Source organism: Apteryx rowi, unplaced genomic scaffold (assembly GCF_003343035.1).
Source record: "Apteryx rowi isolate R43461 unplaced genomic scaffold, aptRow1 scaffold_88, whole genome shotgun sequence".
Taxonomy (NCBI): Eukaryota; Metazoa; Chordata; class Aves; order Apterygiformes; family Apterygidae; genus Apteryx; species Apteryx rowi.
Window position 1 is genome coordinate 613,789 of NW_020451182.1, and position 17,174 is coordinate 630,962.

Sequence of the window (17,174 nt, forward strand, 5' to 3'; positions counted from 1 at the left end):
GTAAATATAGCTTTTTGTATTTCAGTAAAGTAAAATAACAGGACTTGGTCACAGTGCCTTTCAGGGCTCAGACTCTGGATAGTCACATCATAGTTGTAAATGTGGGGAGGTTTATGTAGTCGTTAAATCTGGTAGGGATGGTTCAACATCATCTGGACTAGGGGGGTGGTCTTAAAAATGATCAAGATTTCTGGCTGTTTCTCTGGAACTTACTGAAGAAAATGCTATTGCCTCTTAAACAGAGTTACGGGATGTTAATTTTATCTGTGCAGACTACTGTGGTTCTATGGATAACTGCCTTATTTAACTCAGGAAGTAACTTATTTACCTTTTTGTAATATAAATGTGTTCTCTCTCTCTCTCTCTCTCTCTCTTTTTTTTTTTTTTTGTCTAACCTATTTTTTGCTTTGTTTTTAATTAACCTCCTAATTGCAAAGGTAAGATGAGGAGTGAGAGAGGCAGGCTGCTTGGCTTGTGGTAGATGTGCAGTTCTGTCAATTATTGCAGTTATAGCCACCATATTTAAAATGTTTTATTTTATCAATGGATGTCCATTATTAGTAGTCCATAGCTGATTTTCTATACATTTTAAGTCTAACAACGGGATACGGCTTGTATTCTGGATGTGAAATCAATGTACTTAATACATACAAACTACTATAATAACCTGTTTTTGAAGTGTGGGGAGTCTATTGAGTGAGTCATGAGTGTGGTGAAACTTGCAGCTTGAGTAGCGTGAAAGAAATACACCTCTGATTATTCTGTTTTCTTAGCAATACATAAAAGTTGTTGTTTGTATTTTTAGCAATAATCTGAGTTAAGGATATCAGGATGAAGAGATTCAAACAAGCAATTTGAAATCAAGTGCTAGGGAACCAAGACAGTCATAAGTGGAAAACATGTTTGGAGTGAGGTGTTACCAGCTGTGTGGGTTTGCCTTGGGGTTGCACAATCCCAAATGGGATTCTTTTTTTTTTTTTCTCTGAACAGACACTGAGGTGAAGTTAGTCCTGCTGCCTGCTAGATGTAGTAGTAGTATTTGGGAACTTGGAACACCAGCCACCAGGTGTTAAAGCTGGAATGCTGCTTCTGGAGGCAGGGGATGTTTTCCCCACATACACATGTCTGACCCTTCTCAATTAGGCATATCTAAGTTCAATATAGGGGTTCTATGCCCTATTTCTGCCTGCAAAAATCTGAACAACTTTTTTTTTTTTAACTGCTAGCATGCAAATAAAACTTTGGGGGAAAAAAATGGAAATTATTGGAAAAAATATGCTGAAATTCTTCCATTGCCTCCATGGGATGATCTAATCCGTGCTTGTTCTGTATTATCTTAGTCCAGCTAACTTTTATTTTGCCCAGAGCTTCATATATCATTGTGGGCACAGAATAAATTGTTTTGGTGGAGGAAGGAAGGATTTGTTTTGAAGGCAGTTAGCTAAGTTATAAGCTAGAACAAATATTTAGCCTACAGAGAAAATACTGCATTTGTTCAGAAAATTAGGTACTGTACATTCATAAGTAGCCTGCAACCCTTAAGGCAGATTAACAAACAAAAACAAAAAAATCCTTGTGATGGTAGTATTATCAAATTAATGGCATCTGTGCTATCAATCATTTCCTGCCTGTAGAAACAAGTTGGTAGTTTGTAGTTCTGGTTGTTCCTGAGACTGAAATCAAGGGGAGAAGGTAAAACTAAATAGGTTCCTTTAGAACTATGCTCAAGTCTTTCAGGCAAACTTAGAGCCTTTAGAAAGCAAATCATTGGCCAAAAATAATGATGCAACAGCTGGATTAAACAGCAATTAAATATTTTCAACATGGATGATCCTTCAAATGTTTGTTGCCAAAATTTGTCAGTGACTAGCTTAAGTATAAAGGTTTATCTAAATACCTTTGAGGACTAAACTAGAAGCAGAAACAAGAATAAAGAAACTGCAAGAATGTGCCATGAAAAAGTTCTGAAAAAGCAGCTGAAATTAGTATATGTGGAAATAACATTAAGAGAAAAACGGGAGCAGTGAGCTACAGAAGGAAAAGCTCACTTAGCAGACTTGAGTTCTGGAGACCTTTTTTTGTACCTTCTAATTATGGGGTGTGGTGGCTTGTGAGAGTAGAGCAAATGTACATACTCCAATTACATTAAAAGATGAAACTACATATGTGTGTGTGTGTGTGTGTACACAGAGAGTGGGGAAAGGGAACTGTCCACTGATGCTATGGAAGTAAGTGGATGCTTTTCTAAAACTGTTTCTTTCTGTATTTTAAAGGATACTTTACCAAATGAGTGCACTATAATTACATGCTTCTCAGGTTGAAGCATACCAGCCTCAAGCTAAACAAACAAAACTGACTGAACAGCCAGTAGTTTCTAGCAGAAATCTTTCTTTATATTGCATGATAGCAGGTAAAAATAGAGCTAGAAAGATCAAAGGATGAAAGTGTTCCAGTGTGTGTTCTTGGACAGAGGAGATGCCTCTGTGGCAAGAGGTAAATCAGGGTAAGAGAAAGCCCTGCACACACCAGGCATCTCAGCACTATAGCCTGTGTCTGCAGAGGTAAGAGTTCATGGAAGTCTACAGGGGCTGTCCAGGCTCAGTGGTGATCCAACATTGTGCCAAAATGCAGGCCCTGGCTGCAGCGAAGCTTGAGCAGTTTCTGCAGCTTCCTACACCCTGCCTGTTATGTCCATTACCATGTGGTGAAGAAGCCAGGCATTGCCTAAAACTGTACAAATAGAAACCTCACATGAAGAAGAGAACTAGACAACCACACTCTCTTAGAGACAAAATAATTTATATTGTTTCTGCAGGTTCATTCTTGTGCTTTTCAGGTTCTTTTGCTTTTTTGTGAAGCCTAGCTACCACTACAAAGTATGCGCAGACACAGTTCATATCTAAAACATTTTATGTTTCTTAAGCAAGTCTGTTTTTTAAAATTTATGCATGTTTTCCCAACAGTATGTTCTTGATGGCTTTTGTCTCCAGTTTGCATAGACTTAATTTTGCATTGCTTTCACTATCAATCAGGTATGCTTGCTTCTGTGTTTGTTCTAGACAAAGGAATTCTTGCCTTTCTTCCTTGCAACTTTAATGATCTGTACTATGTGTTAAGAATGAGTGTGCTTGCAGAAACCTCCTGCTGTCCCCTGTGGCCATTTTGCTAAATACTGAGTGCTCTCCAGTGCTCGACAGTCAAAGGAATGAAGATTGTAGGCTTGGGGGGGAATAGCTTTTGTCCCTCACAGCTTCCTAAATGCCAGTGTTAAAATAAGACTATTAAACTGAATTTATGTTGAGACAGTGGAAAACCAATACTCATTAATTCAGACCTCAAGTCCGGTTTGCTGCAGCCATGCCTCTTCAAAGGCAAGGTTCTGGTGCCACTGAAGCATCACAAATGTAGTTATGATACCTGCCTTGCTTCCATCACATAGAAACCAGACATCTGCAATGCAACAGGGTTGTCCCATACTATCATCAATTTTCAATAGTGATAGGAAGAGTTGTACATTTCTCCCTTCCCAATACTATTTGTAGGTTAAGTCAGGACAGCTGCCACTTTTTAAAGCTTTATGACAGCTGAAAGACTACCTACAAGGTGATTAATAGGGAACACTATTAATTCCTCTTCTCTTCTTCAACTATTTCTACAGTTCAACAAAAGACACTGCACAGCATTAAACAGGAAAGTTGCAAGGAAAGTTTCATGTCATCAGTTACACTTTCAGCAGATTTTTATTAATCAAAACATTTTCACATTTTATTCATAAAGCAAGCATCACTTTTGGCATGCAGAGATTCCCTATACCACTTAACAAGGACAAAGCAGCTGGACTACTTAAACCATTGTTCACATGATTTAATTTTATACACCTCTGAAGAGATTTCTCAAATTAGAAATACTTAATTTAAAGTTACTACTGCACAACAGAAATCACTTATTCACAATATTCATAGTTACTTCATCCTTTATTTACAAAATACTATCCTGAGAATTTTCTCTTAAGCTTCAATTTGAGCAAAGTAGTTTATATATACCTAAGTAACAAATGGTTACTTAACTGAACATTAGAGAGAAAAAAAATGTCATTTGAGTACAGAAATGGTACATCATGTTGCTCAAATGATACTGTCAAGTTTCTTGCTGTGGTTCTGGTTGTTCTACAGCTGATGGATTTGACTGAGGTGGCTCAGTTCTATTTTCAGGAGGCGGTGGTGGCAAAAATCCAGGTCGTTGAGGTGGATAGTGAGGAAAAGATCTCATTGGAAATGGATTTCTTACTGTGTGAAAACCAGAGTAGTTCAGTTGATAGCAATCACAACAGCAAACACATACCTTCTACCCAACATTAGTATCTTATTGCTCAGCAATGGCCTACCTAAACAAAACTCACAAAGCAGAGCCCTGTTAGGTAATATGCTCCAATGAGACAAAGATGCTAGGAAGAGGGAAGACAAAACAATCACTTCTCTGCAAGAGTTCCCTAGTGGCAAGCTTATCATAGTAGTGAGCGTCTGTTAATGAGTTGCTGCTACCACCACCACCTTTGGTCTGACACACACATCTGATCTAGTAGCCATTGGTTATTATACCTTAGAGATACTTTGAAAGACAAAATGCTTAGTTCTTCACAGGTGAAGCAGAGAACAGTAAAAAGCAGAGAAAAGCCCTTTAGTCTAATATTTATATCTTGCTCCGCTAATGGAAATTCCAAGGGGAAACAGTTATGTCCCAAATGCATGTCTTTGTATGGACACCAGCATACCTGAATTGGACATACAGCAAAGCTAAAATATTCCCCCTATAAAGGGGGAATTTATAAGCTTTATGTATGATACAACCTCTTAGGAGGAAAAGGATTAAGGAAAGCAACTACTTGCTTTCTTACCCTAGAAAAAGAACCCTTTAAATGCTGAAAGGTGTTTGTACCCATATTTTACAGTCAAAGCTAATATTTGTAAAAACATCAATGCGAGCAACTGCAAAGAGGAAATGTACATGGTTAACCCTCATCAGAAAAGATGCTTCCTGGTGAACTGAGAAGTAGTATGCACAGGAAGATCTAAGCATTCACCCAATGTGATAACTCTCTACTACCGGCACAAAGCACCAATCTTCATGAACTTAAAGTAAGTGTGACACAAGCTACATACTTGGCAACGGAGGCCGTGGAAGCCCAAAGTCTCGTGCTGGAAAACATTCACGTGGTCCATACATGCCAGTAGGAGGAGGAGGAGGAAAAGGAGGTCCTCTTCTCATGAAAGGTCCTCTAGGATCCATAGGCAGCAACGGAGCTCTGACTGGAGGGAAAGGTGGAGGAGCAAACCCCGAGCTGCCTGCTTCACTTTCAGATGCAAAAGACTGATCAGGTAGCAAATTCTGTAACACAATGAAAACTGGGAAGTTAACTTAGGGAGAGGGAACATCTTCCAGCCCATCAGGCCCACTTTGCTGTAGACTGACAGAAAGGCTAATAAAATCTGGGTTTAGTTCTGACTCTGCCTTAACTATGGCGTAATCCTGAGCAAGACTACCTATGTGCACTGGATATCAGCTTGACCACAGCTTAATCTTCATTTGCAATAGGGATTATATTAATCGTATCTCAATTCACAAAACAGTGAGTGTTGTGATAAAAGTACACATACAATTTCATCATTTAGACTACACAGTGAGATACAATAAAAAAACAGATTACTAGAGGCAAATTTTCATAAATATTTTGCACAACATTAAAACTTCTTTAAATCAAGTTTCTGTTTAGCTACTTACGCTAAGATTAGAATGATCTTTCATCCCATTTCCACTTGGTTCTGTTTGTGGACTATTTTCTGAAGATGCTTGCTCATCTGTATGGAAAGTTAAACAAGTTAATCAGTGCTGACTTCCTTCTCCTCACAACTATCTTTTTTTTTCCTTGCCTCCATCTTCTGATTTAAGAAAAGTGTAGTTATACTAAGCAACTGTTCTGTAGGCAGACTTAGAGACAACTGAGGATCACAAAGCTATGCCTGAACATTTTCTTCAACTTGTATACAGGTTTGTACATGTGTACCCAGGTTGCAGCTTTTACCAGTTTCCTGTATCCAAATAAGGCATTTTCTTCCATTTTAATATATTTTTCTTAGAAATTACAAGTGCATTTTCCTAGCAATATATCTTAACATTACAGTAGCAGTTCCATTTCTCCTCTCCCTCCTTCTACTACTTTATTTTCCAGACTTGTAACTTATTTCTTTGGGAATTTCCACTTCAGCTGGAAGTCCCACTCTGCAACTCCCAGACTGGGAACTACCGCACCAAGATATATTCTTGGCAGAAAGTTTGATAGCAATACCCTTCAAGTCTGATAGATACTGGATTTCTTCCTTAGCTGCTAAAACATCAAGGAGACTTTTGGTATTATATTAGTTCTGGATCAGCATTCAGAAATAAGAGTAATTCATCATCATATTTGCTGCACTCACTTTATAAATGAGGGATAAATAAGACCTCAGTGCACTTACCTTCATACCTCCCTGAGAACAAGTATTGTCAGAAACAACTGGAGAAAATTATTAATGGGAATTGTCAGAGGAAAGTCTGACTGACTGGATTGCTACTAAATACACCCCTTTCTTCCAAAAACAAACAAACAAAACAAAAATCTGAGACTTGAAAAATCCCACTTCCTTACGTTTCTACGTGAACAAAGCCACTAATACCAAAAGATATAAGACTAGAAACAATACTTCTAACAAGTGACAGATTTTCATTTACATGTTAGTTGTGTTTCTTCTCCTTTGAAGCAAACAAAGCTCTTCTCTCAAGATAGGTATTTTCCAAAAATCAAAATTTTAAGTATTATCAAGCAGTCCCTGCCTTTGTTAGAGATAGTTACTTAATAATCTGAAGCATTTAACTGCTTATATCACGTGCAGAATATTTATTCCCCAACACTTGGGTTGCATAATACTTTCCATTTTAAATCCTTGCCAAACTGCTCAAAGTCTGCCAAATTTTAACCTTTCTGACAAGAAATTTCCTGCTCCAAGTATCTGCTTCAGCTTAAAAGTTCTGCAGAGTTAACCACCTCAGCTTAGGAAAACATGCATTATTTTGTTCACATTAAATAACATTTTGCTTATCTTGAGAAACTGTAGCTTCTTCACTCTTTAGAGCCAGAGCCTAGATTTTGGCATTATGAGATGTGTTGCTGTTCTGAAGTCAGATGGTGTGTATTTTTTTTTTCTTTCCCTTTTTGCTATTCTTACAAATACCCACTCAAGTCCAGTTAAATAACATGCCTCTAAAAAGTAACAGGCACATAAGCTCTATAACTTGCCATAGGCTGGCACCAAAGTTATCCAAAACGTCGTTTCCACTGAGTAGTTTTTTTACTGCCTAAGAACCATGTACAGCTTTTTTATTGTTGCTTGCAGCAGCTGGAGAAAGGGTGAAAATGGATGCAAGAAGTGAGTGCACAGAGAGTGCCTCTCCTAGGCTTCAGTCAGCATCCAGCAGGGGCTGGAAGAAGAAAGGCCTCAGTGGAATACAAATAAGTAGAAAGACAGACAGACAAACAAAGGCTTTAGAAAGGGGATAGGAAAGTGAGCAGCTGGACAAGAACAGAATTACCTTCCAGCAGAGAACAATTCCCTGTAAAATCTGAAATTTTAAACCTCCTGAAACAGAAATCAGTATTCCCAATCTGACACTGAGGACACCTAGTAACAAAGGTTCTCTCCCTCCTGTGGCTAGAAACTGGTCGACAAAGATTATAACTGAATACTGGGTGGCAAAGTTTGTGTCATGATTTTAACAGTTTCAGCCTAGCTGATGACTCAGGAACATGTGACTTGCTAGGCATTAAATAAAGATGAAAACTGTTTAACAAAGTCTTAAGAGCTTAAAGTCTTAATACGTTTTAGTTATAACACCGAAGTCACCATAACTTTGCCTCTAAGCTTCTGTTTGTTGCTAAGTGTCACAAACTAGATTTTACATAATTGGCCACTTTGAAACAAATGGTACTTGGTTCAGCGATGTGCGATTAAGTTGGGGTGCAACTGCACTTAGAACTTTTTGTAGTTCACAGGATGGTAAATACCTGAAGAAGGAGGCTTCACAAGCTTCTAGTTCAGTACTCAAAGCCAGTGGATATTTGAAACATTTGATGTTATTCTTTCAGTTTTATTGATGAAAATCTCTCTCTAACTTTACCAGAAGTGGGATGGAAATGCAGGTAAGTGTTTGTGAAATTTTAACGCCATGGTAAGCCTCACGGGAGAGGCTGTAACACATTCAAAGCCAAGTCTGAATGATTAAAAGACAGAATAGTGAAAGAAAATATCTCACGACTACCATTCCCATCCATCCAATAGAATCCCATGACTACCAACGCATCCACTGGGATCGTGCCTTTGCTAGTATCATGGTAGGCAGTTAAAGCAATTCTCACCTGTTTTATCAAAAGACTGCATGTTGTAAGTTCGTAGTTCTGCTGGTCCAGAAAGTCTTCCAGTATTCGGAGGATTAGGAAGAAATCTCTCTTGTCTTCGAGGAGGAAGAATTGGATCAGTGTAAGCCTCGCCTATTATTGAAGAAATCACAGAACAGGTCAGTGAAGATTCACAGAGGTATTCTCCCATTTCCTACCATTTTACACCTGCAAGATTCTCTGGATTTCTTATCTTCTTATGTAAGTATCCAAAGTGACTATTAATCAGGGTGGGCAAACAATCTTAAAAAAGGACTATGGGAATCCCACCAGGCATACACATACTATACCTTACGTTTCTAGTAAATTAGCGTCTCAGGAGCTACTAAAGAGAAAGTCTTAGTCATCTTGATTGTTGCTTTCACATACGGTAGAATTTTAAAAGTTATGATTGCGTAAGTTATAAACACCGTGACTCTGAAAAAATAAAGTCTGAATACAGCAATGAAGGCCAAAGTCCAAATAACTTACTATATATTTTAAATCAATGCTTACAAAAGAGCACTGTTTCCCATTATGTTTCATCTGCTATACCGCCATCAGCTATTTCCACCAACTTCCTTGCATCAGATCTAGCAATCATGCAGCCAGAACATGTATCAGTGAGATCCAGTGCAAGGATGCGCCAGAAACACAGCTCAGGACAAGGGAACAAGACTACCTTTTTGTGCAGTATCTAGTAAATAGATCAGATTCGGCAAATGTGAAACCGCATCCTGAGTCAACTCCAAGTTGTGTGATCAGGCTTACATGCAGAAGCACAACAACTATAGTAGACTGCTGCATCTGATAATCATGGTACATTAATCTCTGTTATCTGATATTTTTTGAATTTAAAATCGTAGCATTTTTGCTTGTTTCAGGTATATGGGACGGTTGTTTTTCCCCCTGCATGCTAATTTACTGTAGAATTATCAATAGTATCCTCTTTGATTTGTTCATGTCCTTCTTGAATGAAAATGTGCAACACGGATGTTTAGCTGAAGGGGTGAGAGTGAAGACTAGGTTTTTTTTTTGAACAGACAACGTTAACATGAATATAAATACTGAACAGTGCATTTCAGACAGGCTGACTGTCCCACAGTACTCCTGTACTACTAATAGAAATGTATTTAAAAAACATTTTTTTCAACAATAGCTACCTTTCAGGATGTTTTCTAATGTTAAAGTACAATTAAACATGAACTTTCTCAGATCTCTCAGGAATCTTCTAGCCAAGATCAGTCTTTCAATGCATTAAACAAGCCCCCAGTAAAGTGATAATACCAAACACTTGATTATGCACTACCAATGTACATTTAAGACACTCAGCATAGAGGTGCAAATGAGCTGCACCATTCAAGAAGGTGAAAAAACCCTATTAAAAAAACCCAAAAAACAAAACCCACACCTTTCCAGTGTGGCTGCACATGCAATTCCCAGAAAACATTTCATATAGGTAAGCAGAAAATACTTTAAAAATATATATATTTATTGCAAGTCAGTAACTCCATTTTTCCATGGATCTAGTAGCTAAGCAGATTTCTTTACCTGGTAGAGGCAGAATTATCCTACGTTCTCTGTCCCAGGGAGGAGACAGGGATCCAGTATCTGATGGTGGTCTGTGCGGATCAGTTAATCTATCAGAACTCAGCTCTCCTCTTTCATTACTGGCTTCATACATGACAGTAGTTCCTGGTCCTCTGGATCCTATTTGAAGAAGTCAGATAGCTATTTACCCAGAAAATCTGAATTCTCCACTATGGCTGTCTTCATTAAGTCTGAAAGTAGTGAGATAGATCATGGAATGCCAACACTTTCAAGATATGGGAGGTGTGCAGCTCTACAGGACCCTCCAGCTGTTTGGTGGTGACTCAGCCCAGTTATGTTTACTAGAAGTGATTAAATTGTTTGTAAAAAACAAAAACAAAAAAAAAAACCCTGTAGTTCAACAGAAGTGTAATCTACAAAAGATTTAAAGAAAAAAAAATCATTTCAAGAGTTCCTGTTCACTCAAATCAGAGAAACTAGTGCCTTCTCAGTAAATGTTCTTCTCAATGCTAAAATAACTGATGCTAACAAGACTTATCAAAATAAAAATCATCATGGTGAAAGTTAACATCATCAGAAGAAAAACACCCATACTACATTCAAAACTCTTCTGGTTCTTTCTAACTCTATTTTAAAAAGAAAAATAATGAAAAGACTGGGTCAACACATAACCAAGTGAAAAAGAGACTTTGACAATATAATTGAAAACATCTTTTTTTTTTCCCCCTAAATGGACTTGATTTTAAGTTGCAAGTTTCCTTTAAAGTAAGATTTGGTCTGAAAAATAACGAATACAGGATTCTGATATCATTCTCTAATTTTCCATCCTAAAGTTAACCTAGAATTTGAAAATTAAACCATTTTCTGTTTTATGCAAAACAAGACAAGCACTATAATCGCTAGTTAGCATTGTTTAAACACATGGTTTGTTTAATCTGCCCCAGTTACATTAGTTCTCTATTATGACACGAACAGTAGTTATGCCTTAGCATAGTCTCTTTCCTTATTAAGATTGCACTCTGAAATCTGGTTTTTATTCTTCCTCACCAGCTTCAGTTGAGCTACAATTTAAAGATATGGACAACTCAGTTTCATTAGTTACTGTCCCTATACAAATAAGTTGTTGTCAAGTAAGAGATTCTGCTTGTGTGTGGTACAGCTGTGGCTGAACATTCAATCTCAGCTTTCTTCTGATTTAGAATGTGAATCAACTTTCATATGCAACTAGATAATGCTTTTTATGAAGAGTTAAACTGAATATATCGTCAATGCTGCTCTTTAAAAAAAAAAAAAAATCAGTGTTCATTAGTGAAATCCTTACAGAAGAGAGATGTTTAGACATATTTCCCATGAAATACTAAGTTCAGGTGCCAACAGGTACAACAGTAGTAGTAAGCTAACAGTAGCTTCTTCATTACCTGTAACAGATGACTGAACTCCATGTTACCATTTATCTACACTATTTCCATGAGCATCAAAAAGAACTGAAGGATAAGTGTTCTTCCTCCCTTACCATCCATGACACCATAGCCTTCTTTCAACTATTCCTGAATCTCTGCATTTTACTCCTTAATTTCATCACATTATCTTCATTTCCTTTCATTACTAGGGAAGGAATTGTCTTCCTGTACAAAGATTGCCTCAGATTTTGAACAAAATGGGGGAAAATATTTTCTGGATCAACAGCTACCTGCAGAAACATTTTCATCAGCCCCAATAAAACTGTCCCATGTTTTTCACAATGTAAGTGCTTCCTCCTTCTCTCACAGTCTTTGGACCACTGAAATGGAAGTGGCAGTATTCTTTCTTCAGAAAACTACCTCACTCTTGTTTACTTTAAAATCAGAAGTTTATTTCAGCAAACCCTATTTTTCCAGGAAATAAAACATGATGGACTAAGTTTGGCTCTTCACTTTTCTCAACCTTTAAAGTGAATCCACTGACTAACCCACTAGAAATAACTGAATTTTCCATTGTGCTGTTATATACCAGACAGTTTTAGAAGCAAGTTGAAAAACAAGAAGAGTTTATGTCAGGAATTGTTTATAATGAATTGTTTGTTTTAATATTTTTTGTCACCATCAAGAGGAAAAGGTGTGACAGGTTTATAGTAGAGGAGAGAGAAATCCAAAATAGATACGTTTTCAAGTTTAAGAATTGTACCTCTTCCTCCTCCTCCACCTGGAAGCATAGGTGAAAGCCTTAAAGGACCCTCCAATAAAGTTGGAGGGGAAAGAAAAGCTCTTGTTTCAGATGAAGGCCGGCCCATTGGTGAGGGTCCATATGGGGAATGCTCTGGAACAGTTAAAACAAAATACTCAAGTTCACAATACTTAGTTTAACAAACTGTATAAAGTAATTAACTTCTCAGGTGAAGTTTAAATTGGATCACAAGTGAAACAAGAATTGTGCTCTAATTACCATGTGTGTCACATTCTCAGTCTACTCTCATTGATACTACCTACGTTCTTAGTTTCAAAAAAATACTCAAAGTGACCTAGAGTCACTTATGACCAGTTTTGTTTTAATGACCTCTATTTGTACATACACAGCCAAGACAGTTTTCAAACAATTACATATGTGTGGTCTTGGGAAACAAAACCAGAAACCAAAACAATTAGGCTCTATTTTACAATTCAATACTGTACCTCTGCCAAATGGTCTAACTGGAACATCAAGAGCATAAGGATCCTTTTCTAAAAGGTCAAGCTTAAATTCTGTTTCAGTTAATCTGCAAATAAGCAACAAAAAAGAAAGAAATAACCAGGAACTACAAAAGTTGTATTTGATTACACTATTTACTACTAATGTTTGTACTAAAAGTATTAACAGACCAAGGTATTACATTCCATAATTAAAAACAAAACAAAAAAGACAGCAGATAAATATCACAGAACTCTGAACTTAAGAACTCCTCAAAGTATTCCTCTATGCTACTGTATTTAAACTGCAAGTCAAAAATTGAAGTGGCATGTTAGATGTCAAAATTCCTAGCATGGCATTATCCTCATGAGTACTCTGGGTCTCATTTCAAGTATTAGTATCTTCACATCAAGGTTTTTTTTTCCCCCTCCCCACTGGATCTGTTAACTAAGTATTAACTTCTGAGTTAAGCTGTAAAATCATTCAGTAATCATGACTTCCAGTTAATTAAAAAAAATTAAAATCTTAAGTCCTAATAGTATGTTCTGTTCTAAACTATTTCAATACTTCACATAGTTCTTATTTTGTTGTTTGCTGCCACTATGGGAGTGCTCCAATGACTCCACAGTGTTCCACTGTAGTTCTGAAACAAGGGCTCTCCCTTGTCTGGGCCACAATGGGTTAACATGTCTAGAAAACAGTAAGTTACGTAAATCCAAAGTATATTTGCATAGCTATACTGTTTTTGTTCAGAATGATACCGGTACTGCACTTACTTCTGTCTGTTATGTGCATTTTCTTTTCTTATATCACTGAGGTGTCTTTCAGCTGCTCGTGCTGTCAACTTTGGAGAAGGACAAAAATCAGATGCTTAGATGTTGCTACTTATTAAATGCTTCATAACTGTTACAGATCCCAGATCCAAGACCTGTTTCTATCTGAACTGTATAGACTGAATATTCATAATAAATGACTCATGTATAAAGCATATGGAACAGAGCTTCACATACATCACCAAATGACATTAGCAACTCTGCTACCTAAATTTTTGAGGAACTGATACGGTTTTCCTGCCGTTTCTTAAGACTGCAGAAATATAATACCGTGGCTATAGCTGCTTTGAAGCATCTAAAAAATACATACAGGATTTAAAGTCTAAAATTTTATACAGGAAATTTTATTTTAAAAATAATACAGCTAAAAATCCGTAAAATTATGAGCACTAAGCCCCGTAACTTTTAATACAACTCTATCTTATACAGACAATTCTGTGAAACTGGAGAACGTGTTAGTCAGGAGATATTTTGGGTTTCCTGTTTGAAAGAAGATGTAAAATGTAGCAGCATTCTTGCAAAGCTGTCCGTGGAACATAATGTTCTCACAGGACACACTGTCTGCTATTAGTAGATAAAAAGAGCAGAGTACACCCAGGGAAAACATTAAAATGGCACTGAAACAAGGCCAAAAGCTTTTATTATTAGCAAAACATCAGGAATTTGTTAAATGCTAACATCTTATTCCAGCAGATTTATTGCTAAAATGAGTAATATTGGAGTATCATTCTAATGAGCTCATAGGTATCTAGCTTAATTATTGCAACTATTTTATATGAAAGAAGATTTTTTTAACATGCTTTTGTGTATTTCTGTAAGTAATCAGCAAGCTTAAAGGTGACAGTGTAGATTTATTTTTGATCATCTGTTTTTAATGAGAAACTTAAAATTATAAGGCAAGCTGCCCAAATAATTGAAAAGGAAGACAGTACTTTATGCATAAAGTTAAAAATCTTAGTATTTGGAACTTACCCAATTATCATGAGCTTTTTTCTCATGTGAAGTAATCTGTTAGAGAGACATTCATTAGATCATCAACGAAGTACACTATTCAACTAAAAAAGAAAACTTAAGACCAAGTATAAACTCTCATTCATAAATTTAGTATATGTAGATAATTAATTATGAGACATCTAAATTTAACTTTTAATAAAAAGTAACGTTTCAGTTTATCTGGCAATTTCTGCTATGAAATTGTGTCAACCAAAATTAGATGGCCTTAAATAGAAGAAGAAGAAAAAAAAAGCCAAATACAGTATCGCAACCTAGTTTAAAGTAGTATTTCAGTTGCAATAATATCCTTCCTCTTTGGTGTAGATGTTAAGCAATACAAAACACTTACCTGATTCTGATAAGAACGAATGGTTCTTTCTAGCTCTTCTTCAAGATCTTTTGCTCGCTGCCTGTACGGAAAAATAGGACATTGTAATAAAAGTATGTTGTGGAAGATCATTTTAAATATAGTAAATACCATAGTAAACACAAGGTATAATTAGAAATTTTGTATCTAGAAGGAAGCGTTGTCACTTAGGACCATGGGGTACCTAAAAATGACAGTAGCAACAGAAGTTCTAAGCCCTACTGGAACAGCGCAAAGATGATGCAAAAAACTTCTCAGCGGTCTGCGATATAAAGGATATCACTCCGCAGTATGCAAGAATAGCCAGCCCTTACCCAGCTCAGAAAATGTACTAATATGGCTGGAACATCATGCTGTTAGCATCCACCACAGCCAGTCCTGAGGGACAGCAACTTCCACCAAAAAAGTATAATGCCAACTTTGTTGCCAGCTGCCCTGTAGACATCCTCTCTAGGTTCCACACACTCTCAGCAGGTTGGCCCAAGATGCATTCACTGCTTAGTTATATTCTATTTTCAATATTCTCTTTAAAATTAAGGTATCCGTACAAATTTCATGTTTTAACTGAGTCATAAAGGGTGTATTCTGTACTCCTGTATTAGTACTGAAGCCTATCTACAAAAATTTTGCATTCTAGAGAAAGGATTCATCTAATTGACCCTTCAGGAGGTTTTGCTGATCAATATCATTCAATTACAGTCAATGTCCCCATCAACATTGAAGGAAGATGGGAAATACACATTACAGATTGAAGAATTATGTCCTATTTTGAGAAAACACAGAAACAAAACAGATGTACACAACTATTTGTAACCCAAAATGGAGCAAACCAGTTAAAAACAATTACAGAAAATATTCCCATGACACAACATTTTATTAAAGAATTAGTAAATACTAATACTGTTTGACAAGCTTGGAGATACAGATATAGAGTGCTAAAACTATACTATGTAAATCTGTTAGGATCTATAGAAAAACTGAGCATGTTATATTTATTTCACAGCATTCTTTTTTTAACTTCCTTAGTATTTTTATCTCTGTTCAGTAAAGCGTACTAGATTAGAGACCCACTCCTACCATTCAGTTAAAGCCAAAGTGTCAATACAGTTAGCACTTTAATGGAAGAAAATGCCAACAATTTTCCATACTCCAATTTTTTAACAGAACAACTGTTAGTATGTATTACTACATACAAATTAGCATGTAACAATACCAAAAAAACCCACACCCAAAATAGAACAATCTAGAAGAAAATACATTCACTTATGCTGGTATTTGTTATTAATTCTCTACTGTCTTTTGTTCACTTTGGAACAAGTGACAACAGTAACTAAAATCTGTAATTACCTGTAACTGTTTAGTTCTTCAGCAGCATGATTAATTTTTTCATCTACTTTAGAAAGCTTTTCTTCCTTCTGTAGGCGTTCTCTCTCTTCTACTGTCAGTTTCCTTTAAGAAAAGTCACAAATTGTGGTTAATTCTACTTCAAATCAACAATTCTGTAGTTAGTCTCTCAGGAAAAACTTCTCAAATTATATAAGCATGATGAATACTTGGTATTTATCCAGGTAATAATGAGTTTTACAGGCAGTGTATAGTGACACAAATAGTACTAGTTTGTATTCATATTAATTTATTCATTAACTGTTCTTTATGAAACATTCAGATTATCACTGTTCCTAAAAGCAATTCTGAAGATTATCCATAGTCCCAAACATTAAAGTTTCCCTTGTGCAAAATGCATCTACCCTAGGTAGTAACCACTGATTTTCTACATACAAAAATACAACTGCACTAACTTTTGGCGATTTGTTCTGACACTTCAAATTTTAAAATAGTTTTCCAGAGAAGAAAATGGTTCTTCATTATGAAGAATGAAATTCTTTCCAGGGCCCCTCATTTTTTTTACCCTTGGTCAGGCAGTTGAAGAGGATAACATCCACATTCCAGACTACAGCTTAGGCACAAGGTAATTCTGCAGAACACACACAGATACTATGGCCACATAACAGTTCTGGATAGGATGAACTGGTCATTCTCCTCTAAACAGCAGTTCTTTGCTATCAAACCATCTAAACTATGGATCTGCTGAACGCTATCTAAGTGTCTCTCCTCAACTTCTGCTCTCTACTTTTCTGTTTTCCTTCTACTTGCTTGGACCTGACTAGCTTTTTAAAAAGGTGCCTTCTTAACACTAATAACCTGCTTTACTCTGCTATCTAATCATGCCAGCTTCTCTCAAACCCTTTTTGGCCTTTCTAAAATCTTTGAGCACCATATATTTGCTCTGAGTTGCAATACAGCATCGTTAAATAGCATCCAC

The 17,174-nt window shown here is 36.5% G+C and overlaps 1 protein-coding gene across 4 annotated transcripts in view; it reads right to left on the reverse strand.

The window, feature by feature from the left end:
- Positions 1 to 3,703: 3,703 nt before the first annotated feature.
- Positions 3,704 to 17,174, reverse strand: part of MIA2 (MIA SH3 domain ER export factor 2) — a 41,312-nt gene continuing 27,841 nt past the window's right edge. For 3 of the 4 annotated variants that reach the window (XM_026090826.1, XM_026090824.1, XM_026090823.1), the window contains 11 exons: positions 16,199 to 16,300; positions 14,834 to 14,894; positions 14,464 to 14,499; positions 13,435 to 13,502; positions 12,664 to 12,746; positions 12,179 to 12,310; positions 10,016 to 10,174; positions 8,447 to 8,578; positions 5,779 to 5,855; positions 5,160 to 5,385; positions 3,704 to 4,286 (listed from right to left, as the gene is read on the reverse strand). In XM_026090826.1, coding sequence (XP_025946611.1) covers positions 4,138 to 4,286; positions 5,160 to 5,385; positions 5,779 to 5,855; positions 8,447 to 8,578; positions 10,016 to 10,174; positions 12,179 to 12,310; positions 12,664 to 12,746; positions 13,435 to 13,502; positions 14,464 to 14,499; positions 14,834 to 14,894; positions 16,199 to 16,300 — 1,225 coding nt within the window. In that variant the 3' untranslated portion in view covers positions 3,704 to 4,137. The remainder of the gene's footprint in view (positions 4,287 to 5,159; positions 5,386 to 5,778; positions 5,856 to 8,446; positions 8,579 to 10,015; positions 10,175 to 12,178; positions 12,311 to 12,663; positions 12,747 to 13,434; positions 13,503 to 14,463; positions 14,500 to 14,833; positions 14,895 to 16,198; positions 16,301 to 17,174) is intronic. The other variant, XM_026090825.1, reaches the window with a different exon arrangement.